Source organism: Pseudoliparis swirei, chromosome 11 (genome assembly GCF_029220125.1).
Source record: "Pseudoliparis swirei isolate HS2019 ecotype Mariana Trench chromosome 11, NWPU_hadal_v1, whole genome shotgun sequence".
Lineage (NCBI taxonomy): Eukaryota > Metazoa > Chordata > Actinopteri > Perciformes > Liparidae > Pseudoliparis > Pseudoliparis swirei.
This window is the reverse complement of record NC_079398.1, coordinates 3,676-31,336: the sequence shown is the minus strand read 5'-3', so window position 1 is coordinate 31,336 and position 27,661 is coordinate 3,676. Positions and strand designations below refer to the sequence as shown.

Below are 27,661 nucleotides of genomic sequence, written 5' to 3'. Positions count from 1 at the left end.
CAGGTCGGTGTCATAGTGGATGGTGTCATCCACAACGTTCCTTCTGCGTTCAAAGTCCGAGAGGATGGCGTCAAACCGACGGTTGTAGCCATCCCTGATGACAGGAAACCTTGTGGTGCCCTGGTGTAGCGCCACCGGCGAAGGTGTGATGAAGGTAGTGAGGTGGCGATCCGACTCCGCAGGGGAACACTGTGGTAGCCGTTCCAGGCGTCCGTGACGGTCTTCCAGGTGCCCTTCGGGACACGGCGTGCGAGGTGGAACGGGGACTCAGTGGCGAAGGTCTCACGTAGGCAGAACTTGTTGAGGGGGGAGTGGTCCACGGTCTTGCGGGGAACCGTCGTGCTTCGGTGACTACCATACGATGGCACCACGTAACTGGCTCGCCATATGGCACGCGTTCAATGACTCCAAGGGCTTCGTCCCGCAGGAGGTCATCGTGGACCCTCCGCTGCCAGTCTAGAGGCACGGTGGCCGTGGTGTGGCATGCCTTAGGCGTGGCTGCGGGCTCCACGTGCATCTCGATGGGCGGTCCCTCCATGCTTGGTAGTGCCCGATGGGGGCACGTGTTGAACGTCGACGAGGCATATCTCCCGAGTAGCCAACCTTTCATCCGGTTGTTGTTCTCCGGCGTACAAGGGGCGGCAGTGCTGCGGGGGGCGCGCGGGGGGCCGTGCGAGGACATGAGCACTGGGCGTCCTGGGGCCACCTGGCCCTCACGCAGCGCCGCCGTTGGTTGACCTCGTCGCATTGACGGACAAAGGCTGGTCTGCCGTGTCAGGGCTATCGCCTGTCCTTGGGCCCCCCTGCGGCGTCGTCCGACGGGGAAGTTCACGGGCAAGAGGCCGAGGTTGAGCAACGACTCGTGGGAGGTACATGGCCTGGACTGAGCTGCTCACATATACCATGGAACGGCAGGGATGTAACACGCCCCGCTGCAGGTCGTCGAGAGCCTGGCGAAGAACGCTCCTCGATGGCTATAGGGGAGGCGGTTGGCGGCCGACAGGCTGAGGCTGACGGGTCGCAGGTCGTCCGCGAAACCGCAGGCCAGGAACTCCTCCAGAGACCAGAGGTCCGACTGCGCGCCAGTGTCTGCGACGGCGGATATCCGAGCTCCATCGGCGAGCCCGGTTGCGGTGCCATCCCTCAGCCCGGCTGGCATGTCCACCGAGATGGTAATTAATGCTCGGGGTGGTCTCTCAGCCTGGCTCGTCTCCATTCGCCTTGGAGAAGATGTGGTGCTCGAGTCTGATAAGTGCAGGCCTGTTGACACATCCATGCGGCGAGGGGCGCGGCGTCGGCGATGGCTCCCGCGACGTAGGCCAGGGCGGGCTCCAGCTTGCACCGATGAGACCTGGGAGATCAGCTCCGACTCCATGGCGGCCTGTTGACCGTCGGGTGACGGCTGCTGGCGCCTCTGTCGTCGGCGGGCCCTGTAGCAGCCGATGCACACCTGGTGAGGCTTAGGATTCCACCCGCGAGGCCCCTCCGTGAAGACGTTAAAGACGCTCTTACATTCTGGGCACGAGGCTCGTTTAGCCCTATCCGCAGGGCCCGGGGCGGGGCTCGTCTGTGGAGTCGTCTTCAGGCGCTGCAATGACGACATGGCTGACAGGGAGGACGACGGGAGAGCGTTACGGGCCATCTCTTTGTTCTCGACGAGTGCAATAACGTCGTTAACTGGTTTGACCAGGATGTCAGGTGACCCAAGCGTCACGCGGCGTATGTCCGGATCATAGATGCCATTTAGCAGAACATCACGGATAATGTGGTCGGTATAGTCCACGTCCCTACCACACTCGCATACCGCATTATATGCGCATGTCTCTGCTTTTACCCGCACTCTGGCAGCGTCGCGGGTCTCGTCGCGTTCCTGGCGTAGCTGAAGTAGCTCGGTGCGCAGGACACATGTAGCGACAGGGATGACAGCTAGGATCGCATGGCGGTGATTAGGTCTGGCAGGGGTCCGGGCGGCATCGGGACGGCTTTCAACAGGCTGTCTCCAAGGGCCCAGCGCACTGAAACAGCTGGAAGGGGCCTGGGCATCCCTATGCCTGAACCGGCGAATCGTTCCAACGGCGGATGAACACGTTCCATTCCTCTATTGACACCCCACATCAACTTTGGGCGATCGAGTCTCGGGCCTCGAGGGTTGGGGCCTGGGCGGCGCGGCCATGACAGGCGCTGCGTGCTGGTGGCTAAATCCATGAATTGTCAATAGAGCAGCGACAAGTGCTTCAGACGCAGGGCATCCAACAACGACCATGGTGTCTTCATGAAGAAACACACTCCTCAATGTCAGTTTAAGGGTTTAATGACAGAGATGAAGACACCCTGAAACAGACAGTGCAGCAAGATGAGCTGACAAAGTATTACAAGTATGCATGTAATAAATAACGTAATACACATATACAAATAACGATATACGGTATATGCACATTAACTAATAATGTAAACAGTTCTCACATGAATGAGTGGATGAACATCTCGCCTCGAGGTGGAATGGATGAATGGATGAATGACGAGACTAAAATGGACGCTGACATTAACGGAAGGCAGCGTGGCATATCCGGTCAGGTAATTAGACGCTGCCCTCTAGTGGCCGGCGGTACACTCTACAGTTTCTACATTTCTGGCAATGCCACGTGACATGATCCACCGTTTCTGCTGTCTTGCAGTACTCGCACAGTCCGGTTGGGTGTTTTTTTATTAATTGCATTGTTTTGTTTAGCTTTGTATGTCCAATCCTGAGTCTACTCAATATGTTTTCTTCTCTAGTGCTAAATATTGTTGTCCTCCCCTTGTTAACATCCTTCTGAATAGTATACAGATGTCTTCCTGTGCCTCCTGCCTCCCAACTGTGCTGCCATTCCTTAATAATGTTTATTTTTATGAGTGATTTAGCTTCTGATTTGCTAAATAAAATATCCTTCTTGTTCTGACATTCCAATGCTTGCTTTGCTAGTTTATCTGCTGCTTCATTTCCCTTTACCCCTCTATGTGCCGGCACCCACATGAATGCTACCAAAATACCCATATGCTTAAGACGGAAAAGTGCTTTGTGTATTTCATTGATTAAGTCCTGCCTGCTGTTAGATGTGAGTGATTGTAAGGACAATAATGTTGAACTGGAATCCAAACAAATGATGACCTTACTGATCTGAACCTCCTCCACCCACTGTAGTGCTGCTAGAATGGCCAATGTCTCGACTGTATCCACCGACAGATGGTCTGACGATCTCCGTTTGACTTCATCACGAAAAGATGGGCTGGTGACCGCAAAACCGGTTCTACCTGTACGAGGATCTTTCGATCCATCCGTGTATGCCGGAGTGAATGATTTATATGTCGTCTTTAGCCGATCCTCCACCATTCCTGCAATATTATCAATGTTTTTAAGTGCTTGGGTTTTGTTCAGAGTGAGAAAAATGTATCAACTAATACTGAGGAAAATAACCAAGGAGGTGTTACCGATAGCGACACGGCAGCAGTGAATTTGATCTGATTCAACCCCATCTCCCTTGCAAATTGTCCACGACTCCACGCAAAGCAGCCCCGTTTGTCCCTTTGGCTTTCCCAACACGGCATGAGCCCCTTTGTGGTTGGCTGCTTGTCCACGGAATGCCCTTCAGATTGGCCCAATAGCTCAACATTAACTGTTTACGTCTCAAATGCAGCGGCATCTCACCCACCTCCACCTGGAGAGCAGACACAGGACTTGTTCTCAAAGCCCAGTGGCGGGCCGTGGGCCTGGGGCCTGGGCCTTCAGTGAGGTCCTACACAGTCCCACCCGAATTAATCCACCTCTTATTACTCTCATTATGATGCCATGGCCCTAGACCAGGGCTGCTCAATACGTCGCGACCTACCGGTATTGGTAGATCGCATGACATTAAAAAAAATTGGCCCGCCCCCGTCATTTTCTCTATAGCACGTCTTTGTTCATTTATTAAACTAAACAGCCGTCTGATGTTGATCGTATCTACACAACAGCGCATCATGACGGAAAAAGAAGAAAAAAGTCACTTGCACTAGTTTGTTCACTAAACAGGGCATTGTCGCACCCAAAGCTGTTTCACCGTGATGATAAAGACACATAACTATTCACTGAAAATAAAAGAAAGAAAACAAATAATTTGCAACATAGGCTATTTGCCATTTTATTTTGTGCCAAACATACATACACATTTAATAAAAAATAGAATGCATTGTATGCCTACTCACCAAAGACTGATTATTTGAACACAAAATCCATCCTTCTTTCTTTCCTCAAGAAGACTTCAATGACTCTGTTGTACAGTATATATCTGTGCGTTTTAGTTCCACCAATGGGATCGTCCAATATCACTCTGAACTCGAAGGAACACATCATTCATCATGATGGAGAACAGTATTGGACTGATTACACGACCCTGAGGTGGACCATTCTCCACCGGGTATCTTCTCGATATTGCTGTCCCAATTCTGACTTGGATAACTCTGTCAAGTAAAAAGTCTTTAATCCAATTGTATACTCTGCCCCCTATTCCCATAATATTCAACTTAATCATCAACCCTTCCTTCCAAACCATGTCATATGCCTTTTCCACATCAAAAAACACCGCCATCACTGACTCCTTATTTACCTGGGCTTTTTTATTTCTGTCTCTAAACAAATAATTGGGTCCATAGTTCCTCTACCTTTCCAAAATCCACTTTGATGAGGTGTTATCATTCCCCTGGTCTCCATATAATAGCTTAATCTCTCGGTTATCATTCTCTCCATAATTGTACCTACATGAGAGGTTCGTGCTATGGGTCTATAATTTGTTGGATTTGATGAATCTTTGCCCGGTTTCCTGATTGGAATAATCACAGCTTCTTTCCATGATCTAGGAAGTCTCCCCATTTTCCAAATTTTATTATAAAATGATACAAATTTCATCATTGCTAACCTACCTAAATGCTTCAGCATTATATAACATATTTCATCCTTCGCTGGTGATGTCAATCCGGCTCTTTCTATCCCCCTTTGAACCTCTTCCAAAGTAAATGGGGCATCCATTGAACTATGAGTATTGTCTCTTCTTTCCAGAGCACCAGGATGAGCCGACCGTGTCCTTTCCCTCCCTACTTTACCCTCTCCTGTAAGGTTGGCAGAGCTGTGGATTTCTGTTAACGCTTTTGCCATCATCTCTGCCCTCTCCCCATCTGTCGCTGCCGTTTCCTCCCCTTTCTTCAGGACTGGATACTGCCATACTTTTCTGCTTCCTCTCATGCTTCTGATCATCCCCCAAATCTCTCCCACAGGTGTTGATCTCCCAATTCTACGACAGTAATTCCTCCAGCTTTCCCTTTTTGCTTTCCGAACGGTTCCCCGTACTCTTGCCTGCGCTTGTTTGTCCTGGATCAGATTCTGGAAGTTATGTGTTCTTTTTAATAGCTTAAGAGCTTTGTTTCTTTCTTTCACTATATACTCTCCCACATTCCTCAGTCCACCAGGGGACCCCCTTTCTTTTCATCCTTCCTTTACTTTTAGCTATTGCTTGTTTTGCTGCTTCCAGTATTGTAAATGTCATTTTTATATCAACCTCGTCGACATCTTCATTTAAGTCTATTTTATCCATTTCTTGCTCGCATATATATTTGAAAAGTTCCCATTTTGCCCTATTAAACACCCACTTACCTATCCACTCCCCCTGTTCCTTACTCCTTTGTGATGCTATTTTACACTTTATTGGAAAATGATCACTGCCCAGTGATGTTTCCTCTTCTACCTCCCACTCGCATATCCCTGCTAAACTCCTCGATACCATGGTTAAGTCTAGCGCCGACAAGTTCCCTGTGTGCACATCGAGTCCCTCTGCCATCGTTTAAACAAACCAAATTGTGTTCCTCTAGTAACTCCTCCATTACCTCCCCATTGAGATCTGTTCTTGCTCCACCCCATAATGTACTATGTGCATTAAAATCTCCACATACCACCACCTTGTTGCCACCTATCCTTTCAATTTGTGCCAATCTATTCACCTCTAATTTTTTACAGGGATTATAAAAATGTACAACTATGACCTCTCCTTCCCTTGCCCAGATCTCCACAGTTACATATTGGAGCTCGGTCCCTATCTTCACCTCTCTAAATGTGATGTCTTCACTAATAAATGTGGCACATCCTCCTCCCTGACCACCCTCCCTATCACACCTAACACACGCATATCCAGCTAGTCTGAAGTCCAAATTCGGTTTTAACCATGTTTCCTGTATGCATATGACATCTGGCTTACTAGGAATATCCCCAACATATTTTTGGAATTCTTGTCCATTTGCCAACAAACTCCGAGCATTCCATTGTAGAATTAACATGATGATTAATCCTGTGAGCATGATTCTTTGGTTAACTGCCCCTGTTTTCTAAGCTCTTCCTGTACCGCCATCCCAGTTATTCCGTGAATATTTAAGTATCTTGCTGCACTTTTTACTATTATTTCAATTTTCTCAGATCTCCCTTTTGCCTGGAATGTGCAGTTAACCACTTCTGCCATGAAAACACAAAGTTCTCCTTATTTACTGCCATTATATTCTCATCTCCCCTTTGACTCTTAGTCGACAGTTGTTCACTTGGCTGTTGAGCCGGTTCCTTCCTTACTACATCTCCCTCCCCTCACTCCCCCCTCTTTCCCTCTGAGCCCTCTTTGCTGCTTCTGCATACGATATATTCATTTTCACTTTCAGCTGCTGCACTACCACTTCCTTCTTTCTCACTTCACACCCACCAGAGGCCACACTGTGTGCACCTCCGCATTTGCACATTTGATCTCTGTCCCAGCCTCACATTTCCCATAGTCATGTTCCCCTCCACATTTTCCACATCTTTGCTTCCCTTTACACGCTGCCGCAATATAGCCATACTTTTGGCATTTGAAACACCTCAAAGGTGGTGGGACATATGCTCTTACTCTATACCTTAAATACCCCACAGTAACTGAGTCAGGCAACACCCTTTCTTCAAAATCTAGCAGCACTGACAAACTGTCCACCCTTTCTCCAGCTCGTCTTGCCTGCAGACGTTTAATCCCTATAACTTTACCCCCTTTAATACTTGCTCTCAGTTCCTCCACGTTCTCTTCCACTGGGATCCCGTATATCACGCCTCTAACAAAGGGCCCATCATTTAACTTCTTCACGCTCTCAACCACTATATTGCACACTTTTTTCAGCTTCATTGCTTTCCCTCTGCCACTCGTCCTTACACTGGATCAACAATCCGCCATCAGCCAGCACCTTCGCCATCACAATCTCACCAACTTTCTCCTTCAACCCGCGAGTCAGCGCCACCGGGCTTATTTTCCGAATGTCATTTCCGTCCTTGAATCTCACAATTATTTTGAACCCCTCCTTCTCTGCAATCTTCTCCCTCATCCTCCTGCTTTTCTCTCTCCCGTCCCCACTACTACCAGATCTACTGCTACGACTCCTGGCTCGTTTCTTATTCCCCACTTCAGTCCAGCTATTATAATCCATATCCTCACTCCCACCCTCTCCATCACTATCGCCTCCCATCCTTAGTCCAGTCACAGGTCAGTGTATGTACACTCCGCTGAAACTAATCCTCCAAACTTTCTGTCGTTAGTCACGCTTACAAGCTTCGCACCACTCCGGGAAAAACAAAACAAAACGACAGCCGCCTCGCCTACTCCGCGTCTTGTTGTCTCTCCCCGGCAGCCGGCTGTACCACGTGACTGATTCAGAAAATGGTTCGTATTTGGTGCTCGATTAGAAATAAAAGTGTCATTAAAGCGCAACGGATTCCCAATCACATTCTGTGGACTCTGGACTTTATTGCGCATTTGTTTGCAAAGTATTCAAACTTCTTTTTTTACGATGGAAGCAGCAAGAAAGACGAGAGTTCCTCTGTCTGGAGCATTTTGAGCTGATCTCTCCTCGTAAGGGATGCACATAGTAATAATAACTATGGTAAATATTATATCCATCCAGCTTCATCTGTGCCCTGTGAAAGGTTATTTCATCGGCACTGTGGGTATGTTGATATTTTTTCAATAAAAATGTATAAATTGTTGTCCATAGTAACATAAGCACAGTCTCCCGAATGTGTTCCCATTTTCTCTTTTGACCCCGTCATTGCATCATAAAGACACCATATTAATGAGTTCATAATTCATGTATTTGCATCACAAACATCATTCATAATTTTTTTTCAATTCAAAGCTTCACAAAGTCACGGTGTCGTTGTAATCCCTCTGCCTGTGTTACAGTTATTGTCCACTTGATGGCGGAGTAGAGCAGATGAAGCGCCATGAAGCTTCGGCCCATGAGCAAACCAACTGGATGGAAAGCTTCAGGAGGCTTCATCAATATATATATATATATATATATATATATATATATATATATATATATATATATATATATATATATATATATATATATATGTATATTATATATATATATATAATATATATAATTATATATATATATATATATATATTAGCGCCACCTGGTGATGGACTTTCCTTCTGTTTGACGTTGACATGTTGAATAGTCAGACTAAAGGTCGAGGCTGGTGTGTTCTGTTGTTGTTGGATGACCCAATACAATAATATTGTAATATATAATAAACCCTGAACCCTCAAAGGCTCACTGACGTCACCTGTTAACCATGGGCGACCGGGCCTTTTGCTCGGCAGCGCCACGCTTGTGGAACGGTCTCCCTGACCACCTGAGGGCAACTCAGACACTGAACTCTTTTAAGACTGGCCTCAAAACCTTTTTATTCAGGAAGGCATTTTTTACCTTGAGTTAATTTATTGTCAGCTATTACATTCTTATTTTTATTTTTATGGGTTGCTTTAACTATGTTTTAATCGGTTTTATTTGTTTTTACTATATGTGTGGCACTCTGAGATTCTTTGAAGGAAGAGTGCGATAAAAATGAAATGCATTATTATTATTATTATTATTATTATTATTATTATTATTATTATTAAGAGCTTGAGTGTGGGAGACTTTAGGGCTTGAATACATCCCGTTACCATGACAACATGACAGCATATTGTGTCTATATCGTGGCGTTTGTGGTCAAATCTAAGAGCCAATCAGCTCTCCGTGACGACAGCGAGGCGTTTCCCATCATGCACTACATCCAACTGCGCATGCGTCGTTCAAAGATGGAGTCTGAGGAGCCTCCGGTGTCGGTCTCCGTGTCTCCGGGAGAAAAGATGAGGCTGTTGGTGAAGCAGCGAGTCCACGCGGCCGTTGAAGAGTCTTCTGGGCTGTTGGACACATTGACAGCAGCTTATGAGGACACCGTGTCTCCGCTCAGAGAACACGAGCGACACGCATCAGGTGGGTGCTTCTTCTTCGTTGTTCCGGGTCTCCAGGCCGCGTGGTACGGGGTCTGCACGTGGAGACTGCGGTCAACTCAGCCGACACTTACATTTCTGAGCCCCTATAGACTGATGTTCACGGTAAACGCATCGATCGGGAGCGCGCGAGGGTTTTGATAAAGTTAGATAGATAGATAGATAGATAGATATATACTTTATTAATCCCCAAGGGGAAATTTGTCGTGACAGTAGCAGCAACACACAAGAGTAAAAACAAAACACAAAATATAAGAAACAGGGATGAAAGATATAGAAGTATACAAGTAAAATAAAAGTAAAATACAAAACAAAATATATATGTAAATATACAACACACATGCATACACAACACACAACAACACTGACAAATCAAATACAAAAAATATTAAATATAGACAGAGTGCAAAAAGCAAAGTGTGTGTATGAGTGCAGAGCAAATGAAATGAAATGTGTGTGTATGTGTGTAGTGCAAACAAATGAGATGTGTGAAGTGCAGATCAACATAGTGTAAGTATTCAGTTATTGTTGTAGTTATTGCACTATGATCTGGCAAGAGGTGATCTGTTATAGAGCCTCATAGCCGCCGGCAGGAATGTTCTCCTGTATCTGTCCTTGTGGCAGCGGAGCGTGAGGAGACGTCTGGAGAAAGTACTCCTCTGTCCCTGTAGGAGGTGGTGGAGAGGGTGGTCCGGGTGGAGAGGGTGGTCCGGGTTGTCCAATATGGACACCAGTTTCTTCAACGTCCTCCTCTCACCACCTGTTCCAGGTGCTCCAGCTGGCAGCCGATGATGGAGCCAGCCTTCCTAACCAGTTTGTTAAGACGGCTGGTGTCACCGGCTCGATGCTGCTCCCCAGCAGACAATGGCAAAGTGCAGCACACTGGCCACAACCGACTGGTAGAATAACTCCAGCATCTTGCTGCACACGTTGAAGGATCAAGCTTTCTCAGGAAAAAGAGTCGACTCATCCCCTTCTTGTACACAGCGTTGATGTTGGCCTTCCAGTTCAGTCGGCTGTCGATGGAGATGCCCAGGTACTTGTACTCCTCCACCATGTCCACGTCCACTCCCAGGACACTCAGAGGGGGAGGAGCTCTTCCTCCTGAAGTCCACCACCATCTCTCTGGTCTTGGCCACGTTCAGCCGAAGGTGGTTCTCATCGGCCCACTTTACAAAGTCACTCACCACTGCCCTGTCCTCCTCCTCCCGTCCATCCCTAATACACCCGACCACTGCAGAGTCATCAGAGTACTTCTGCAGATGGCATGACTCCGTGTTGTACTGGAAGTCACTGGTGTACAGGGTGAAGAGGAAGGAGACAGAACAGTTCCTGTGGGCTCCAGCATCACTGACCACGTTCCAGACAGCACACGCCCATTCTGACAAACTGTGGTCTGCGTGAGGTAGTCAGTGATCCAGGAGATGGTGGAGCGTCCACACCGCCACCGCAGCTTCTCACTCAGCAGCAGTGGCTGGATGGTGTTAAATGCACTGGAGAAGTCAAAGAAAGTGACTCTCACAGAGACACCGGTTCCATCCAGGTGCCACTGAGCTCGTTGCAGCAGGTAGATGATGGCGTCGTCCACTCCCACATGAGGCTGGGAAGCAAATTGCAGAGGTCCAGCGATGATTTCACCTGCGGCCGAGGCGGCCAAGACCAGCCTCTCCAGCACCTTCATCACATGGGAGGTGAGGGCGACCGGTCGGTAGTCATTGAGGCCAGATGGTGTTGACTTCTTTGGGACAGGGACCAGGCACGACGTCTTCCACAGCACGGGACTTCCCCAGCCTCAGGCTGAGGGTGAAGAGGCGCTGCAGGACACCAGACAGCTGGGTGGGCAGGTCTTTAGACCCTGGGGCTGATGCCATCAGGACCTTCAGCTCTGCGCTGGTGTAGTTTCTCCAGCTGTCTTCTCACCTGGTCAGTCGTCACAGAGAGAGGGGGAGGGTGGAGGAGCCCATTGTTATGAGGGCTCGGTGGATGTGCAGCTCAGCAGGGGGGACAGAGGGGGAGGTGTTTGGGAGGTGTGATGTGTGGAGGAGACAGGAGTGGGCTGTGCACTGAACCTATTGAAAAACAGTTCAGCTGGTTGGCCCTCTCCAGGGAGCCCCCTGGCTGTCTCCCTCCCACCTTGAAGCCAGTTATCTGCTTCATCCCAGACCACACCTCCTTTGTGTTGTTCAGCTGGAGTTTGGCCTCCAGCTTCCTCCTGTAGGAGTCCTTGCCCTCCCTGAGCTTCACCTTCAGGTTACGCTGGGCTTTCCTCAGCTCATCCCTGTCTCCAGACCTGAAAGCAGCTTTCTTCTTGTTAAGAAGCGCCTTCAGGTCCCTGGTGATCCAGGGCTTGTTGTTGGGGAAGCAGCGCACAGTCCGTGATGGGATGGTGGTGTGTTCACAGAACTTGATGTATTCCGTGATGCAGTCGGTCATCCTGTTGATGTCCTCCCCATGCGGTCCACACAGCACATCCCAGTCCGTTGACTCAAAGCAGTCCTGCAGAGCGTCATCAGCCTCCAGAGACCACCTCCTCACAGTCCTGGTGGTCACAGCCTCTTCACCAGAGGAACAGACCTGGTGTCAGCCGGACCAGGTCATGATCAGACCTGCCGAGGGGAGGAAGGGCAGTGGCACTGTATGCGTCCTTAGTATTAGCATACAGCAAGTCCAGAGTGTTATTGTTCCTTGTTGGGCAGTCTATGTATTGATGGAAGGTTGGCAGAGCTTTATCCAATGTGGTGTGGTTAAAGTCACCAGTGATAGCCATGAATGCTCCAGGCTGATGATTCAGCAGAGCAGACACAGTGGAATGGATGGTGTCCACAGCTTCCTTAGCGGAAAGAACCACGTGAAACAACATCCGTTTTTCAAAATAAGATGTCGACAAATCATACACGAGCATATAAAAGTAAACAATGAATTGATTTGGTATCTTTATAGATTGTTTCGAAGATTTAGCTTAGATTACACTCAAATTAAAACATTTTTACTGTAGCAAGGTAGAGGTTATAAAAATAAAAGTCTGACTTGTATGTTAAAAAAGCACATTTCTGATTATTTGAAGTCCTGTAAATATATTTCCCCAAGAGTTCCAGGAAATGACTGATGCAGATGTGTTCAAGACATATCTGAATTCCCCTAGCCTGGCAATCAAACAATTCTAATGTATCAATTAGGACATTTTTCAAAGTAGAAGTCCTAAATGATTAAATAAATCTGTCATTTCTTTATTCAGGGTGTCTGCGGGTCCTTAAAAAGTCTTAAATTGCTTTTCCAGAAAATAAGGCCTTAGAAAGTCTTAAATTGTCTTAAATTCAGATTGGATTGGTCTTAAATTTTTTGGGTGTCATGTCACTGCGAATATGAGGCAATCTGTTCCGCCAGGTCTAATATTTTGCTCGGGTCGCTCTGCAGTGTCTCTGGTGTCACCGGGGCCACGCCCCTTCTCTTAAAGGGGCCCCGCGTATTCGGTCCCATCCCCTACAACGTGAAGTATCGGCTACTTTAGAAAACATGGCAGGATGCAAGTTCAACAACGGCTTGAAAAGAACGAGTGTTTCTGGTCACGGTCGGTGAAATGCTTCTGAAGCTGCGTTATGTGTCGCGAGACTTTCCAGCGGTGGAATCTCACGTAGAGCAAGAAGCACAGAGACTAGCGAAGGCCGCCAGCAGCTAGCTCCTGCGCTAGCTCCTGCTCCGCCGCCAGCAACGTCAACTACAACGCTGGAGGTCACCGGAGGAAATCCAGCGCCGTGCAACAAAGAGCTCATCACCGAAGTCCAACGCTGCAGTGCGTTCTTCATTCTGTTCCACGAGACTCTGGACCAGACCACCGCGAGCAGACAGCTGGACTTCATGTGCGCTATTGGTGAAATGACCAGGTCCCGTCAGGATCCTATGGAGCTCATGGGCCATGACACGCCCAGGACCTACTTCAGCATCTCAAAGTAAGTCTAACATAAATATATGTATTAACTATCCTCTTGTATATGAGTATCAGGGCTCCAGACTAACTTTTTTACAAGGAGCACAGTGGCCCCTAACTTAACATTTTAGGGGCGCAAGCAGAAAATGTAGGGGCGCACACTATAAATCGACTTGCAAAGTTTTCCCATCATTTTTACTGTATTACTGATAAATAATTTGACAATATACAATCTTATAAACTTGTGCAATAGTTTTAATAACATACACCAGTTATACAGCTTAAAAATACAAAATGAATATTGATGCTCTACTGACAACAGAACAAGTTGTAGACATAACTTGTGCATTAACACTTCCTACAAAAGATCACCCCTTGGTGGGGGATAAGGTGCCTGTGTTGGCCAGCCCTTGTAATTAGGCCTCCTTGTACGTTGAGCCTGATTGAGCCACATGTCAACAGCCTCTTTGGCATCAAAATCATCGATGTTCGGTCCCTCCATACTAATTCTGATTAAGTCCTCAACAGTGTCCACATGAAGAGACCCCCTGACCTCTGACTTAATCCTCTTCTGGGAAGAGAATCCTCTCTCGCACACAGCAGAAGACACTGGGAGTGCAAGCATCATGTGTACAAGATGTAGGATGTTCTACAAAGAATAGAATAATAGTTTAGGTTTCAGTCAATCAAAAGGTCATATGCCAATTAAATTAATGAGAATATCATATTTACTTTGTAGTCGGAGCAGAACGGCATTTTGGTCAACATCCTCCCCCACAGGGCATGGTATGACTTGTCCATGTAGTTTGTAACAATGAACATTTTCATCGACTGATACTCCTCTCTTGCCAGCTTGGTATCACAGCCATTTCTAAAAATAGTGAAAGGAAAAAATGATCAAACTAAGTTTCTGTAGGATCAAGGTAAATGTTTGAAATGCTGTTCTGTGTTGTAATGTTTATGTTGTCATGATCATTGATAAGAGCTACTAACCTTGTTAGGATGGGGGAGAAGTGGTCCAGCAGGAAGTCCAGCTCCTCTGCACCATAATCTGTCAGGAGATGTCTTTGTTCAGGCCAGGAATCGTGATTTAATATTTTGAATGACCTCACTGCCCTCGTTGTTGCTAATGAGGACCCTTCATCTATCAAAAAAAACAAAGAGAAAGAGAGATTAAATGAAAAGAAAAATAGATGTGTCATAATTATATACAAATTGTACTGTGTGCCCACTTGCCAAGTAGACTGCTGAACCTCTGCTTCAGGTGCAGCACAGTGCACTCGACTGTTGCTTTTACTGCTCGTTGCAGCTGAGGTGTGCTTTCCATTGAGAGTCCATCTGCTCCCAGACCAGAGACTTCTCCTTTGATGGTGACCCCCTGCGTTAACAAAAGATTCAACATTAAGAGAAATATTAAAAATAAATCAAATCTAATATAATATAATAACTGCTCACCTGATATTTGTACAAAGGGTGAGCCTCACCATCACTCTCTTGTTGTCTTCTCTGGGCCTGAAGGTCTGCCAGTAATTCTGCTAGCCGACCACCTGGCTTGCATCTCACTGACATGGCCTCAACAGTTGCAATAAGATTCTGAATCCCATTCACAGCCTGTAAAATATTTTCCATTGACATATGAAAAACTATATATGACGAGATCTATTTGTAATTTGTACTCTGATTTAACGAGGTTGGACAATATTCTTATTAACATCTCAACATTACCTGAGGCAAAATGACATCATTTCTTTGGAGAAGAAGGCTGAATTTGCTAATGGCCTCAAACAAGTCAGCCAAGAAGTGAAAGAAACCCACAAAGGCCCCATCTTCCATCATCTTCTTGACCTGCAAGACATAAGTAATCAATATCAGTAATTTGTATATATCTATCACAAATATGAAATAATTTTGAAAATATATACAGACCTTCCTTGCTCTCCCAGCAATGTCAGCATTGGTTGATGATGCAGTCAAATGTTCCATGTGGAAGTAAACTGCTGTGAACTGGCCAGGATTCTGCAGGTTTCTGTCCTTTCCTCCAGGTCTCAGTAGGGTTTGCAGGGCACGGTTTACATGTGCAAGCCAGCGTGTCCCACTGACACTACCTGGTACATCGACATGCACACCCAGCTCCTCTCCAAGTGCTCGCAGTTCTCTCATAGACTTGCTGCTGTACTGGTAGGTTTTCCAAACCATGTTGAGGAGACTGTAGACATGATCCACCATGGGAATTTTCCTTTGCACTGACATCATTGCCAGCTCCAGCCTACAATTAAAATTAATTAGACTTACATTTAAACATACATAATTGCTTAATAGCCTATCTTTAGCCTGATGGTTCGCCTGACCTACCTATGTGGCATGCAATGAAATGGGACAATAAAAGCCCCTGCCTCAGCTTGGAGAAGGGCTCTTACACCTCCTTTATGCCCAAGATTGACAGCTGCGCCGTCAGCTCCCATGGCAACCGTCTTGTCGAACCACCCTGTTTCTGTCCCTAGTTTCTTGAAGGCCTCTTTGGTGGCATCATATACACCTTAAAATGAAATCACATATTGTGCACAATTATTTATGTGTTAGTCCTACCACCAGCCTAACAGCTTAATCATTATGGTGCCTGTTTGTCTTCATGAACTGCAAAACATTCACAACAGAACTCTTTCAGAAGTTACTGTATTGAGTTTAAACATAATTTGAGAGAAAACATACCTTGAGCATGTGCATGTTGCACTTCGATGTGGCCAATCAAAACATTTGGATCAAAACATTTGGATCCTGGCATATATGATTTCACACTCTTTTGTTGACGTATCTGTGTCCCCATCAATCATGATTGACAGATAAGGAGCGTCCTTAATCTTCTCGTACGTCTTCCGTTTCAGTGTATCTGCGATGATGCCAACAAGCTGTGCGCATGCTGTGTCGTTTTTGTATGTTGCGTTTAGTTTGACACCATTCTCCCTTTGTAGATCAAGTTGGCCTTTAAATTTCGTAAAAGGCAGTTCTTCTTTGGCAATGAAATACGCCGTGTTAAACTTCAATCGCAATTCGGCCTCCTCGGCGCACTGGTTAGCAGCCTCTTGTCTTCTAAATGCGACTGGGAGTGGAGCTGCACTTTCATTGCACAGGTCGCGGCACATTTTATGTTTCAGACTGGCGTTGTTTGATCAGCGTGTCGTGTTTTAATTGTGTCGTGCCAGTCTTATCAGCACATTTCCTGTTCCCCGCATGTTGTGGGAATCGACAGCAGAATGTACAGTTCATTGAATGTACAGTTCATTGAATGGTCTCCCTGAAATACCTCAGCCAGGTGAACTCGCGCAGCCACTCATCGCGAAAGCTGAATTTCCTGACTTTTTTCGCCACGACCGTTTCCTCACAATCTGAGTCGGACTCATTCTCAGGATTTGTCTTCTCTATATCATTAGGTTTAGGAAGAAAGTACGAACTGATAGTCCGCTTCGCCATTGTCGACAGGAGACACCGCTATGTCAAATCTTTGGATTCGCGCGATAACCTCACTTGACGAACTCACTGAAACTGTGACGTCATATATCAGTTTTTGTGAAGACATGTGTGTACCCACCAAAACGTACTGCATCTTTAATAACAATGAACCGTGGTTCACAGCAGGACTCAGGCGGCTTCGTCAAGACAAAGAGGAGGCCTTCATGAGTGGGGACAGGATCCTGTACAACCAGGCCAGAAACACATTGACTAAGGAGATCAGAGGAGCAAAGAGAAGCTACTCTGAAAAGCTGAAAAACAGGTTTTCAGCTAACGACCCTGCGTCAGTGTGGAGAGGCCTGCGGGACATCACCAACTATAGGAAATCCTCCCCCCACTCCATGGAGAGCCCTCAACTGGCTGACGATCTGAATGTGTTTTACTGCAGGTTTGATCACCCCACATTCACACCCCTCACCCGCCCCAACTCAGACCTCACACAGTCATCTGCATCCCCTGTTATCACCTCACCCCTGACCCCCCACCGGCACTGACGGTCTGTGAAGAGGATGTGTGCCGGCTCTTTCAGAGATGGAAGACGAGGAAGGCAGCAGGCCCAGACGGTGTGTCACCCTCCTGTCTGAAAGCCTGCGCTGATCAGCTGGCCCCCATCTTCACACGGATCTTCAACAGGTCTCTGGAGCTGTGAAGTCCCTCCTGCTTCAAATGCTCCACCATCATCCCGGTTCCCAAAACATCCTCCATCACTGGACTGAATGACTACAGGCCCGTCGCCCTGACATCTGTGGTCATGAAGTCCTTTGAGAGACTGGTATTGACCCATCTGAAGGGCATCACAGGCCCCCTGCTGGACCCTCTGCAGTTTGCCTACCGGGCAAACAGGTCAGTGGATGATGCAGTCAACATGGGGCTGCACTCCATCCTGCAACACCTCGACTCCCCAGGGACCGATGAGGATGCTGTGGACTTCAGCTCAGCGTTCAACACCATCATCCCAGAAGTCCTCCTCACCAAACTCACCCAGCTCACTGTGCCGGCCTCCACCTGTCAGTGGATTACAAACTTCCTGATGGACAGGAAGCAGCAGGTGAGGCTGGGAGAAACAATATCCAGCACCCGGTCAGCCAGCACTGGTGCACCTCAGGGATGCGTGCTCTCCCCACTGCTCTTCTCCCTCTACACCAACGACTGCACCTCAGGAGACCCATCTGTTCAACTCCTAAAATTTGCAGACGACATCAGTCATCGGCCTCATCCGTCATGATGATGAGTCTGCATATAGGCGGGAAGTTGAACAGCTGGTCCTGTGGTGCGGTCGCAACAACCTAGAGCTGAACACGCTTAAGACTGTGGAGATGACAGTGGACTTCAGGAGGAGCCCCCCAGCCCCCCCTCACCATACTCAATAACACTGTGTTGGCTGTGGAATCCTTCAGGTTTCTGGGATCCACAATCTCCCGGAACCTGAAGTGGGAACCTAACGTCAACAAAATCATCAAGAAGGCCCAGCAGAGGTTGTGCTTCCTGCGCCAGCTTAGGAAGTACAACCTGCCTCAGGAGCTGCTGATCATGTTTTACACCGCAGTTATAGAGTCTGTTCTGTGCACTTCAATCACTGTCTGGTTTGGATCGGCCACCAAACTAGACCAGCACCGACTCCAACGGACAGTCAGGTCTGCAGAGAAGATCATCGGTGCCAACCTGCCCACCATCCAAGACCTGTACACCTTCTGAGTCAGGAAACGGGCAGGAAAAATCACTGCAGACCCCTCCCACCCGGACACAAACTATTCAAACTCCTCCCCTCTGGTAGACGATACAGATCACTGTTCGCCAAAACCTCTAGAAAACAGTTTCTTCCCCCTCGCCGTCTCACTACGAAACAATAACCCACTGTAGCATATATATATCTATCCCTGCACTTCTCGCACTCTCCACTTCTTCTGGCGCTGCTGTATATAGCCATTCCTCTTGTATATACTTTAAGTCACTTTCTAAAACTTCTTAGACCGTTGCACTGTTTGTTCTGTACTGCACTATTTGTTTTGTTTGTCTTGTGTTGTAATGTACATTTTGTGTAAGCACAGAGACACTTTACCAAGTCAAATTCCTTGTTTGTGCAAACTACTTGGCCAATAAAACTGATTCTGATAACCCCCAAGACCCGCCTCTTTTCACACATTAGCCTATAACTGTGGTCACCCCTCCCCCCTTCCCGCTGTCAATCACCCCCCCCCCCACACACACACCGCTCTCACACACAGGCCAACCTTCTTCTGTTTTCGTCTCCTTTCTTCTTCTGTAGTTAATGTCGGTTAGCAAACCAGTGATTCAGGCATTACCGCTAACTATAGTGGGCTGAAGTGTAGAACAAGTTTGTCAGCAACAAAAATATTTAATAATTTAAAAAAACAATCTGCTTATTTACTGGTCGCGCATGCGCCAGTTGATGAAACATTTACTCGCACTGTCTAATTTTAGGCGCAAAATGCGACCATTTGGTCGCAGTCTGGAGCCCTGAGTATGTGTATCATATAGTTAAGCTTTACTCGTGTCAAGTTGATAACAGCTATGCATAGGCGCACTACACATTAATTAGACTAACACAAAATAGTTTTAGAATGGTAGTAGAGTGGTGTTTACCTGTCAATATGTCTACATAGTGTTCACTAGGCTCAAGGGATGGCTCGCGTTGCTTAATTTGTAAAAATAGTTTTCATTCATATTTATCCAGTCTGACATTAATCTGAAGTGGTGGTGTCATGAAGAGATGTGGTGACTGTTGTATGGCTAATGTCTGCCTTTTTTTCTTCTTTTATCCAGGAGAATGGACCAAATGTCAACTGGAAGTTATTTTTATTCATAGTTTGTTTTCCTAGTATATTCACAAAAGCTCAGGAGTAGACATGAACCTGTGCACAAAAATCCATCACATAGAGACATGAGAACTCTCACTCACTCACACACACACATACATTCTGTTATGTAAATGTATTTGCATTTTAAAAGCAACTGGAATTGTTATTTATCTTATTTTATAGATTTTTTTGTTCAAAAGGAACTATGTTGCTCGTATTTTTTAAAATATATTTACTTGATGTTATAAGCATTTGTTCATGGGACCTAAATGTTGTATTAATAAATATAATTTACAACAGCAATGACATTTTTGTGTTATCCTTTCGCATTACACCATACTGTTCATTTTGAACAGACATCAGTGTGTTTAGATTAATGTATATTTCCACTTTTGATTTGTATTTCCATCACAAGTTAGGTCTTACATTTTATTTAAACGTAGTCTTAAAAAGTCTTAAATTTCACTTGTTTATTCCTGTAGACACCCTGTTTATTGTTTGAGACATTCTAGATATGTTTTTCCTCAGAGTCCCAGGCAATGACTGATGCAGATGTGTTAAGGATGTCCCTGACTTCCATTACTCTGGTAATCAAACAATTTTACTGTCGCAATTAGGAGATTTTTTTAAAAGTAAATTTCCTAAATTTTTACAAGAAATCGGTGGACAACCACTGCCCCAGACCAGTGGAGAACCACCTGTCTCAACTGTGACAAAGATTTTAACAAAGTTAATGTAATAATGTTTGTTTGATCTTGCTCAGTGTGTCTCATGTATAGTAATGATAACGATACATGCAACAAGTGTAGTTTATTTGCTAGGTTGGGATGGTTGGGTAACTGTTCGCAGGACTAGTAAGTCTACACAGAAGCCCGCTGCACCAACCACTTGTTTTCCTGCTCAGCAGCTCTATAGTCAGGGAGTCTTGTTTGAAGCTGCTGGCTAAGGATAAGCGGAGATACAGTCAGATTGTAATAAAGTCACTAAAATTAATGTGGAATCGGTGTGCTTATGCCAAGACGTTGTCGGACACCGTAATTTTCTCTGGCCCTCCCAAATTTGCAGACAGACGTGGTGCCCAGCGAATAATAGACAACTGGAAGACTTTCTGGGAAAACCTGATCTGATGAGGAGACGGCATTCATCCCACGTTGATCACGGACTTAATCTATGACAACCCAGGGTTCAGATCAGGAACCGAATTAAATAAATCAAAAGTAAGCAGAAGAGGTTAACACAATTATTTCAGCAGTGCAACAAAATAGGTCTATTAAATGTGGTCTCCTAAATATTCGATCTCTGTCATCTAAAGCTGTGTTACTGAATGATTTAATATCAGATAATCACATTGATTTATGTTGCCTAACTGAAACCTGGCTGAGCCATGAAGAATATGTCTGCCTGAATGAATCGACCTCCAAGTCATATCTTTGAATCGAGCCTATTAATTAATCCTCAACCAAAATTACACTACACCTCATTTGAAAGCCTTGTTCTTAGTCTTTCACATCCAACCTGGAAAACACTACAGCCAATTCGATTTGTGATTCTGTACCGGCCACCAGGTCCATATTCAGAGTTTATATCTGAATTCTCAGAATTTATATCAAGTTTGGTTCTTAAAACCGATAAAGTTATTATTGTTGGAGATTTTAATATCCATGTGGATGTTGATAATGATTGCCTTAGTGCTGCATTCATCTCCTTGTTGGATCTTGTTCTTACTTATGGCGTTGACATTGAGCATTTGAACGTCTGCCCACAGAATCCTCTTCTGTCAGACCACAACCTCATAACTTTTGAATTTATACAGTCAAAAGTTTCTACACTAGATGTCTAACTGATAGTGCTGTAGCTAAATTTAAACTTCTGTATTTGATTTCAATATAACAGAGGACTCCTGGTCTAACTAGATTGATCATCTTGTTGACAGTGCCATAGGCTCTCTGAGAATGACACTGTCTGAAGAAGAAGACAGTGAGGAAGAGGAGGTTTGCCCTGGTATAACCCTCAGACCTCAACTAATCTCGAAGAATCCCGCTTAGTTTGGCGAGATAGTCTTAAAACATACATCAATAATAGAAAAATAAAACAACCCCAGGTTTCTCTTCAGCACTGTAGCCAGGCATAAACCTTAGTGGTAATGACTTTATGAACTTCTTTAATGAAAAGATTTTAACTATTAGGGACAAGATTAATAATTGCCAATCTGTCCTCAAGTGGAATGGCCGAAACCGCTGTATGCCCTGGTGTATATTTGAGGATTTTCCTATCAACCGTGACCAATTATTTTCAACGATTAGATATTATCAATGTCTGGATCCAGAGGTATTGGCAACCTCCCTTCCTCTCCAAGATCCTTGAGAAAGTGGTCGCAAATCAGTTGTGCGACTTTCACATCATAATAGTTTATTTGAGAAATTTCAATCAGGATTTAGAATTACAAATGACCTCTTAATGGCAGCAGATAAAGGACTCCTCTCTGTCCTGGTCTTGTTAGACCTTAGTGCTGCATTCGACACCATTGACCATGACATCCTGTTACAGAGACTGGAGCATAATTTGGTTTAAATCCTATTTATCAGATCGATCTCAGTTTGTATTTCGTTAATCACGGAGTTCGTTCTGTGCTTGGACCAATTTTATTTACCTTATACATGCTTCCTTTGGGCAATATTATCAGGAAACACTCCATAAACTTTCATTGTTATGCAGATGACACTCAACTATATTTATCGATAAAACCAGAGGAGAGCAGCCAACTCTGTAAAATTCAAGCATGTCTTAAAGACATAAAAGCATGGATGACCTGCAACTTCTTGATGTTAAACTCAGACAAAAGATCAATTATCTGGTGATGTGGATTCTGGCATCCAACACCACTGTAAAGAATCTTGGCGTTATCTTTGATCGACTTGTCCTTTAACTCCCACGTAAAGCAAATCTCAAGGACTGCATTCTTTTTCAAAATCAGGCACATCTTGTCTCAAAAGATGCCTTATTAGCAGGCAAATCTCTTAGGTCCTCCAGTTGATCCAGAATGCTGCAGCTCGTGTTCTCAAGAATCACTTTTAAAATTCTTCTTAACCCACAAAGCCTTGATTGGTGATGCTCCATCATATCTCACTAAATGCGGGACTACTTGTAGTTCCTAGAGTCTTAAATTTTCATCTCTCAATCATATCTGCCTGATGGTCCTCCCCACCGCCATCTGCCTGATGGATCGTGGAGGTCTCCATCGTGGAATATGCCTACTATGAACTATTCATACACTCTGTCATATTCATTGAATGTATTTTAACTCTAAATCTGTCCTTCTGTACACATTACATCTATTGCATCTGTCCATCCTAGAGGTTTTGGGGCAGGCAGATTGTAAAAACTGAATTGAAAACTGAATTGAATGTGGGTTAAGATACATTTAATTAAATGGATTTATTTCATAATATTTAAAATACATTTGCATATCTATTTATATAAGTACACTTAAATAAACAAACAAATGCAAAGACAGTTATTTAACAATATATTCTGTAGTAGTTGGAATTATACCGTGTTACAGTTACAACCGGCCCTTTGAGGGCAGCCATGAGGCTGATGTGGCCCACGGTGAAAATGAGTTTGTCACCCCTGCTCGAGACCTTTCTTCAGCATTTGACACATTGAACCACCAGATCCTTATTTCCTCCCTTCATGACCTGGTATCTCAGGCACTGCACTCTCCCTCTTCCCATCCGATCATCAACGACCGCACTTACCAGGTAACTTGGAGAGGATCTGTGTGTGAACCTTGCCCTCTCACTATTGGGGTCCCTCAAGGCTCCATCCTGGATCCCCTCCTCTTCCTCTCACTACTGGGATCCCTCAAGGCTCCCTCCTGTGTCCCTTCTTCCTCTCACTACTGGGGTCCCTCAAGGCTCAGTCGTGGGTCCCCTCCTCTTCCTCTCTTTACTGGGGTCCCTCAAGGCTCTGTCCTGGGTCCCCTCCTCTTCCTCTCACTACTGGCGTCCCTCAAGGCTCTGTCCTGGGTCACCTCCTCTTCTCTGTGTTCACTAATTCTCTCGGCTCTGTCATTTGCTCGCATGACATCAGGACAGCAGAAAGTCTCTACATCTTCCGCCTAAAATTAAAAACACATCATCTCCGACTATACCTTGAATAAAAATAGATTAGCATTTCAGTGGCACTTGAGTTGCACTATGGCATTACTTATATCAAAGCAAATCTCAAGGACTGCATTCTTTCATCTACGTAATATTTAAAAAATCAGGCACATCTTGTCTCAAAAAGATGCAGAAAAATTGGTTCACGCGTTCGTTACTTCAAGACTGGATTACTGAAGCTCCTTATTATCAGGCTGCTCTAATAAGTCTCTTAGGTCCCTCCAGTTGATCCAGAATGCTGCAGCTCGTATTCTCACTAAAACTAAGAACAGAGATCACATCACTCCTGCACTAGCTGCTCTGCACTGGCTCCCAGTAAAATCAAGAATCACTTTTAAAATTCTTCTCTTAACCTACAAAGCCTTGATTGGTGATGCACCATCATATCTTAAGGAGCTTGTAGTACCATATTGCCCCACTAGAGAGCTGTGCTCACTAAATGCGGGACAACTTGTAGTTCCTAGAGTCTTAAAAAGTAGAATGGGAGCCAGAGCCTTTAGTTATCAAGCTCCTCTTTTATGGAACCCGCTTCCAATTTCAGTGCGGGAGGCAGACACAGTCACCTCATTTAAGAGTAGACTTAAGACTTTCCTCTTTGACAGAGCTTATAGTTAGGGCTGAATCAGGTTCACCTGGTCCAACCCCTTGATATGCTGCTATAGGCTTATAGCTGCTGGGGGATGTTTTAGGATGCACTGAGCACCTCTCTTTTTTTTCTCTCCTTAGGGATGAATTGTCATCTCTCCATCACACATTACTAACTCTGCTTTCTCCCCAGAGTCCTTTTGACTTCACGTCTCATGGGGTCATACCGACGACGCCACTGTCCTGTTGAGACTCCTTCCACTCCTCCTCTCTACCTCCATCTGCCTGATGGATCGTGGAGGTCTCCATCGTGGAATATGCCTACTATGAACTATTCATACACTGTCATATTCATTGAATGTATTTTAACTCTAAATCTGTCCTTCTGTACACATTACATCTATTGTTCTGTCCATCCTGGAGAGGGATCCTCCTCTGTTCTCTCCTGAAGGTTTCTTCCCTTTTTCCCCCCTGAAGGGTTATTTGGGAGTTTTTCCTGATCCGATGCGAGGTTTTGGGACAGGGATGTCTGTGTACAGATTGTAAAGCACTCCGAGACAAATTTGTAATTTGTGAAATTGGGCTCTACAAATAAACTGAATTGAATATCATTACTTATGGAATTACTTATTGTATTATGGTATTACTTATGGTATTTTTGTAGTTTGACTTTCTTGAAGAAATGTTACTTTCTTTATTCTTGTTCTGAGTTTGTTAGTTTTTTATGAAGAGGTCATGCTTCTCTCATACACAACTAATTCACAGACTTGTCAGTGATATACTTATAACAGTTTAATGAGATTCAAAAGATGTATAAATGTATGTTACTCTTTTCCACAGACGTCCAGCAGCTGTTGGTGGTTAAAGAAGAGGTTCCTTCTGAGCAGCAGGTCTGGAGCTCCAGTCTGGACCAGGTGCATCCAGAGCCCCCACTAGTTAAAGAGGAACAGGAGGACCCAGAGAACTCAGTGCCCCCCCACATTAAAGAGGAACAGGAGAACCCTGAGCCCCCCCACATTAAAGAGGAACAGGGGGACCAGGAGAACCCTGAGCCCCCCCACATTAAAGAGGAACAGGAGGACCAAGAGAACTCAGAGCCCCCCCACATTAAGGAGGTACATGAGGAACTCTGGACCAGTCAGGAGGGAGAGCAGCTTCAAGGGCTGGAGGAGGCTGGTCTCAAGTTCTCATTCACTCCTGTGAAGAGTGAAGCTGAAGAGGAAGCTCAGTCCTCTCAGCTTCATCAAAGACAAACTGAACAGATGGAAATAGAAGCTGATGGAGATGATTGTGGAGGACCAGAACCAGCCAGGAACCCAGATCCAGATAGACCTCCAGTTCCTGATGAAAAGACTGGAGACTCTTCAGAACCAGATACTGATGAGGAGACTGGAGACTCTTCTGAACCAGATACTGATGACTCTGTTGATTGGAAGAAGACCAGAGAACCTCAAGCAGGTTTAAACTCCCTGAATAATGATGAGGTTTCTGTTAGTGATTCAAAATGTAGTTCTAGTCAGAAACCATTAAGCTGCTCTAAATGTGGGAAAAGATTTCACCTCAAACGAGATTTTAAGAAACACATGTTAACTCACACAGGAGAGAAATCTTTCAGCTGCTCAGTCTGTAAAAGATCTTTTGCACACAGCAATCAGTTAAATATTCACATGTTCACTCACACAGGAAAGAAACCTTTCAGCTGCTCAGTCTGTAGAACATCTTTTGCACACAGCAATCAGTTAAATATTCAGATGTTCACTCACACAGGAAAGAAACCTTTCAGCTGCTCAGTCTGTAGAACATCTTTTGCACACAGCAATCAGTTAAATATTCACATGTTCACTCACACAGGAAAGAAACCTTTCAGCTGCTCAGTCTGTAAAACATCTTTTGCACAGAGAGGAGCTTTAAAGAGTCACATGTTCATTCACACAGGAGAGAAACCTTTCAGCTGCTCAGTCTGTAAAACATCTTTTGCACAGAGAGGAACTTTAAAGAGTCACACGTTCACTCACACAGGAGAGAAACCTTTCAGCTGCTCAGTCTGTAAAAGATCTATTAGACACAGAGGAACTTTAAAGACTCACATGTTAACTCATACAGGAGAGAAACCGTTCAGCTGCTCACTCTGTAAAACATCTTTTGCACGGAGTGAAACTTTAAAGAGTCACATGTTAACTCACACAGGAGAGAAACCTTTCAGCTGCTCAGTCTGTAAAACATCTTTTGCACAGAGCAGTCATTTAAAGAGTCACATGTTAACTCACACAGGAGAGAAACCTTTCAGCTGCTCACTCTGTAAAACATCTTTTGCACGGAATGAAACTTTAAAGAGTCACATGTTAACTCACACAGGAGAGAAACCTTTCAGCTGCTCACTCTGTAAAACATCTTTTACAGAGAGGAGACATTTAAAGAGACACATGTTAACTCACACAAGAGAGAACTCATTTTAGTTGTTCTGGTTTTGGTAAAGTTGACATTTATTCCACTCCCTCACTTGTCAACAAGACCTTGAGAAACTGGACCTCCCTCGTTTGGGCCAGTGATTCACTTCCAACTGGGAGGACTCTATCCACTAACCACTACGAAGCCATCTCCACTAAGAGAATATTATCTGGGTAGAGTAGTCACCATGTTTGTTTTGTTTAGCTTTACCTGCCCTGTTCTTTGTCATCGGGTATTTTATGAACCCCCGAGTGTTCCTGTTGTACTTGTAGCTGCTGTCATAGCGATCCAGTCTGCTGAGCTTTGTTGAGTTGCGATCCTCCACCAAGAATATGTCAGCAGACTGTATTTCATCAGTTATCCGTCCAGTGACGCGGCTTTTGTGTGATACAATTACAGTTACTGTACTTTACTGCTGCAGTGAGGATCTGCCTTGTTTGGAGTGTTTTCATCTTATTTTTGCTTCCATCCACTCTCATCCGCTTAGTCCGGGGTCGGGTCTTGGGGGCAGCAGACCCAGCAGGCTGACCCAGACTTCCCTCTCACCTGCAACATTTTACAGCTCTTTCTGGGGGATCCTGAGGCGTTCCTAGGCCAGCAGCGAGATGTAATCCCTCCAGCGTTTCCTGGGTCTTCCCGGGGTCTCCTCCCAGTTGGACGTACTTGGAAAACCTCTAAAGGGAGACGTCCAGGAGGCGTCCGAATCAGACGCCCGAACCACCTCAGAGGACTCCTTTCAATGCGAAGGTGTAGCGGCTCAACGCCAAGCTCCCTCCTGATGTCTGAGCTCGGTACTCTATCTCTCAGGCTGAGCCCGGCCACCCTACGGAGGATATTCGCGACCTTGATCTTTTGGTC

General features: G+C 45.4%; 1 protein-coding gene across 2 annotated transcripts; it reads right to left on the bottom strand.

The window, feature by feature from the left end:
* Positions 1-13,407: 13,407 nt before the first annotated feature.
* Positions 13,408-15,979, bottom strand: LOC130201666 (zinc finger protein 862-like). 2 transcript variants are annotated; one of them, XM_056426756.1, is made up of 8 exons: positions 15,634-15,979; positions 15,208-15,547; positions 15,007-15,126; positions 14,737-14,892; positions 14,518-14,659; positions 14,275-14,425; positions 14,014-14,152; positions 13,408-13,930 (listed from the first exon to the last, which is right to left on the bottom strand). In XM_056426756.1, the coding sequence occupies exons 1-8, from the start codon at positions 15,741-15,743 to the stop codon at positions 13,640-13,642; spliced, it is 1,449 nt and encodes a 482-aa protein (XP_056282731.1). In that variant the 5' UTR covers positions 15,744-15,979; the 3' UTR covers positions 13,408-13,639. The 2 variants fall into 2 exon arrangements, with proteins under 2 accessions (XP_056282731.1, XP_056282730.1); XM_056426755.1 differs by having other exon boundaries at positions 15,007-15,547.
* Between the last annotated feature and the right edge of the window lie 11,682 nt (positions 15,980-27,661).

Coding starts and splice junctions, on each gene's coding strand:
- LOC130201666 (XM_056426755.1), bottom strand. CDS start 15,743: ATGGGAGCTGACGGCGCAGCTGTCAATCTTGGGCATAAAGGAGGTGTA. Junction 15,548..15,633: donor TTTCATTGCATGCCACATAG/GTAGGTCAGGCG, acceptor TTTTAATTGTAG/GCTGGAGCTGGCAATGATGT. Junction 14,153..14,274: donor TTCTCCCCCATCCTAACAAG/GTTAGTAGCTCT, acceptor CACTATTTTTAG/AAATGGCTGTGATACCAAGC.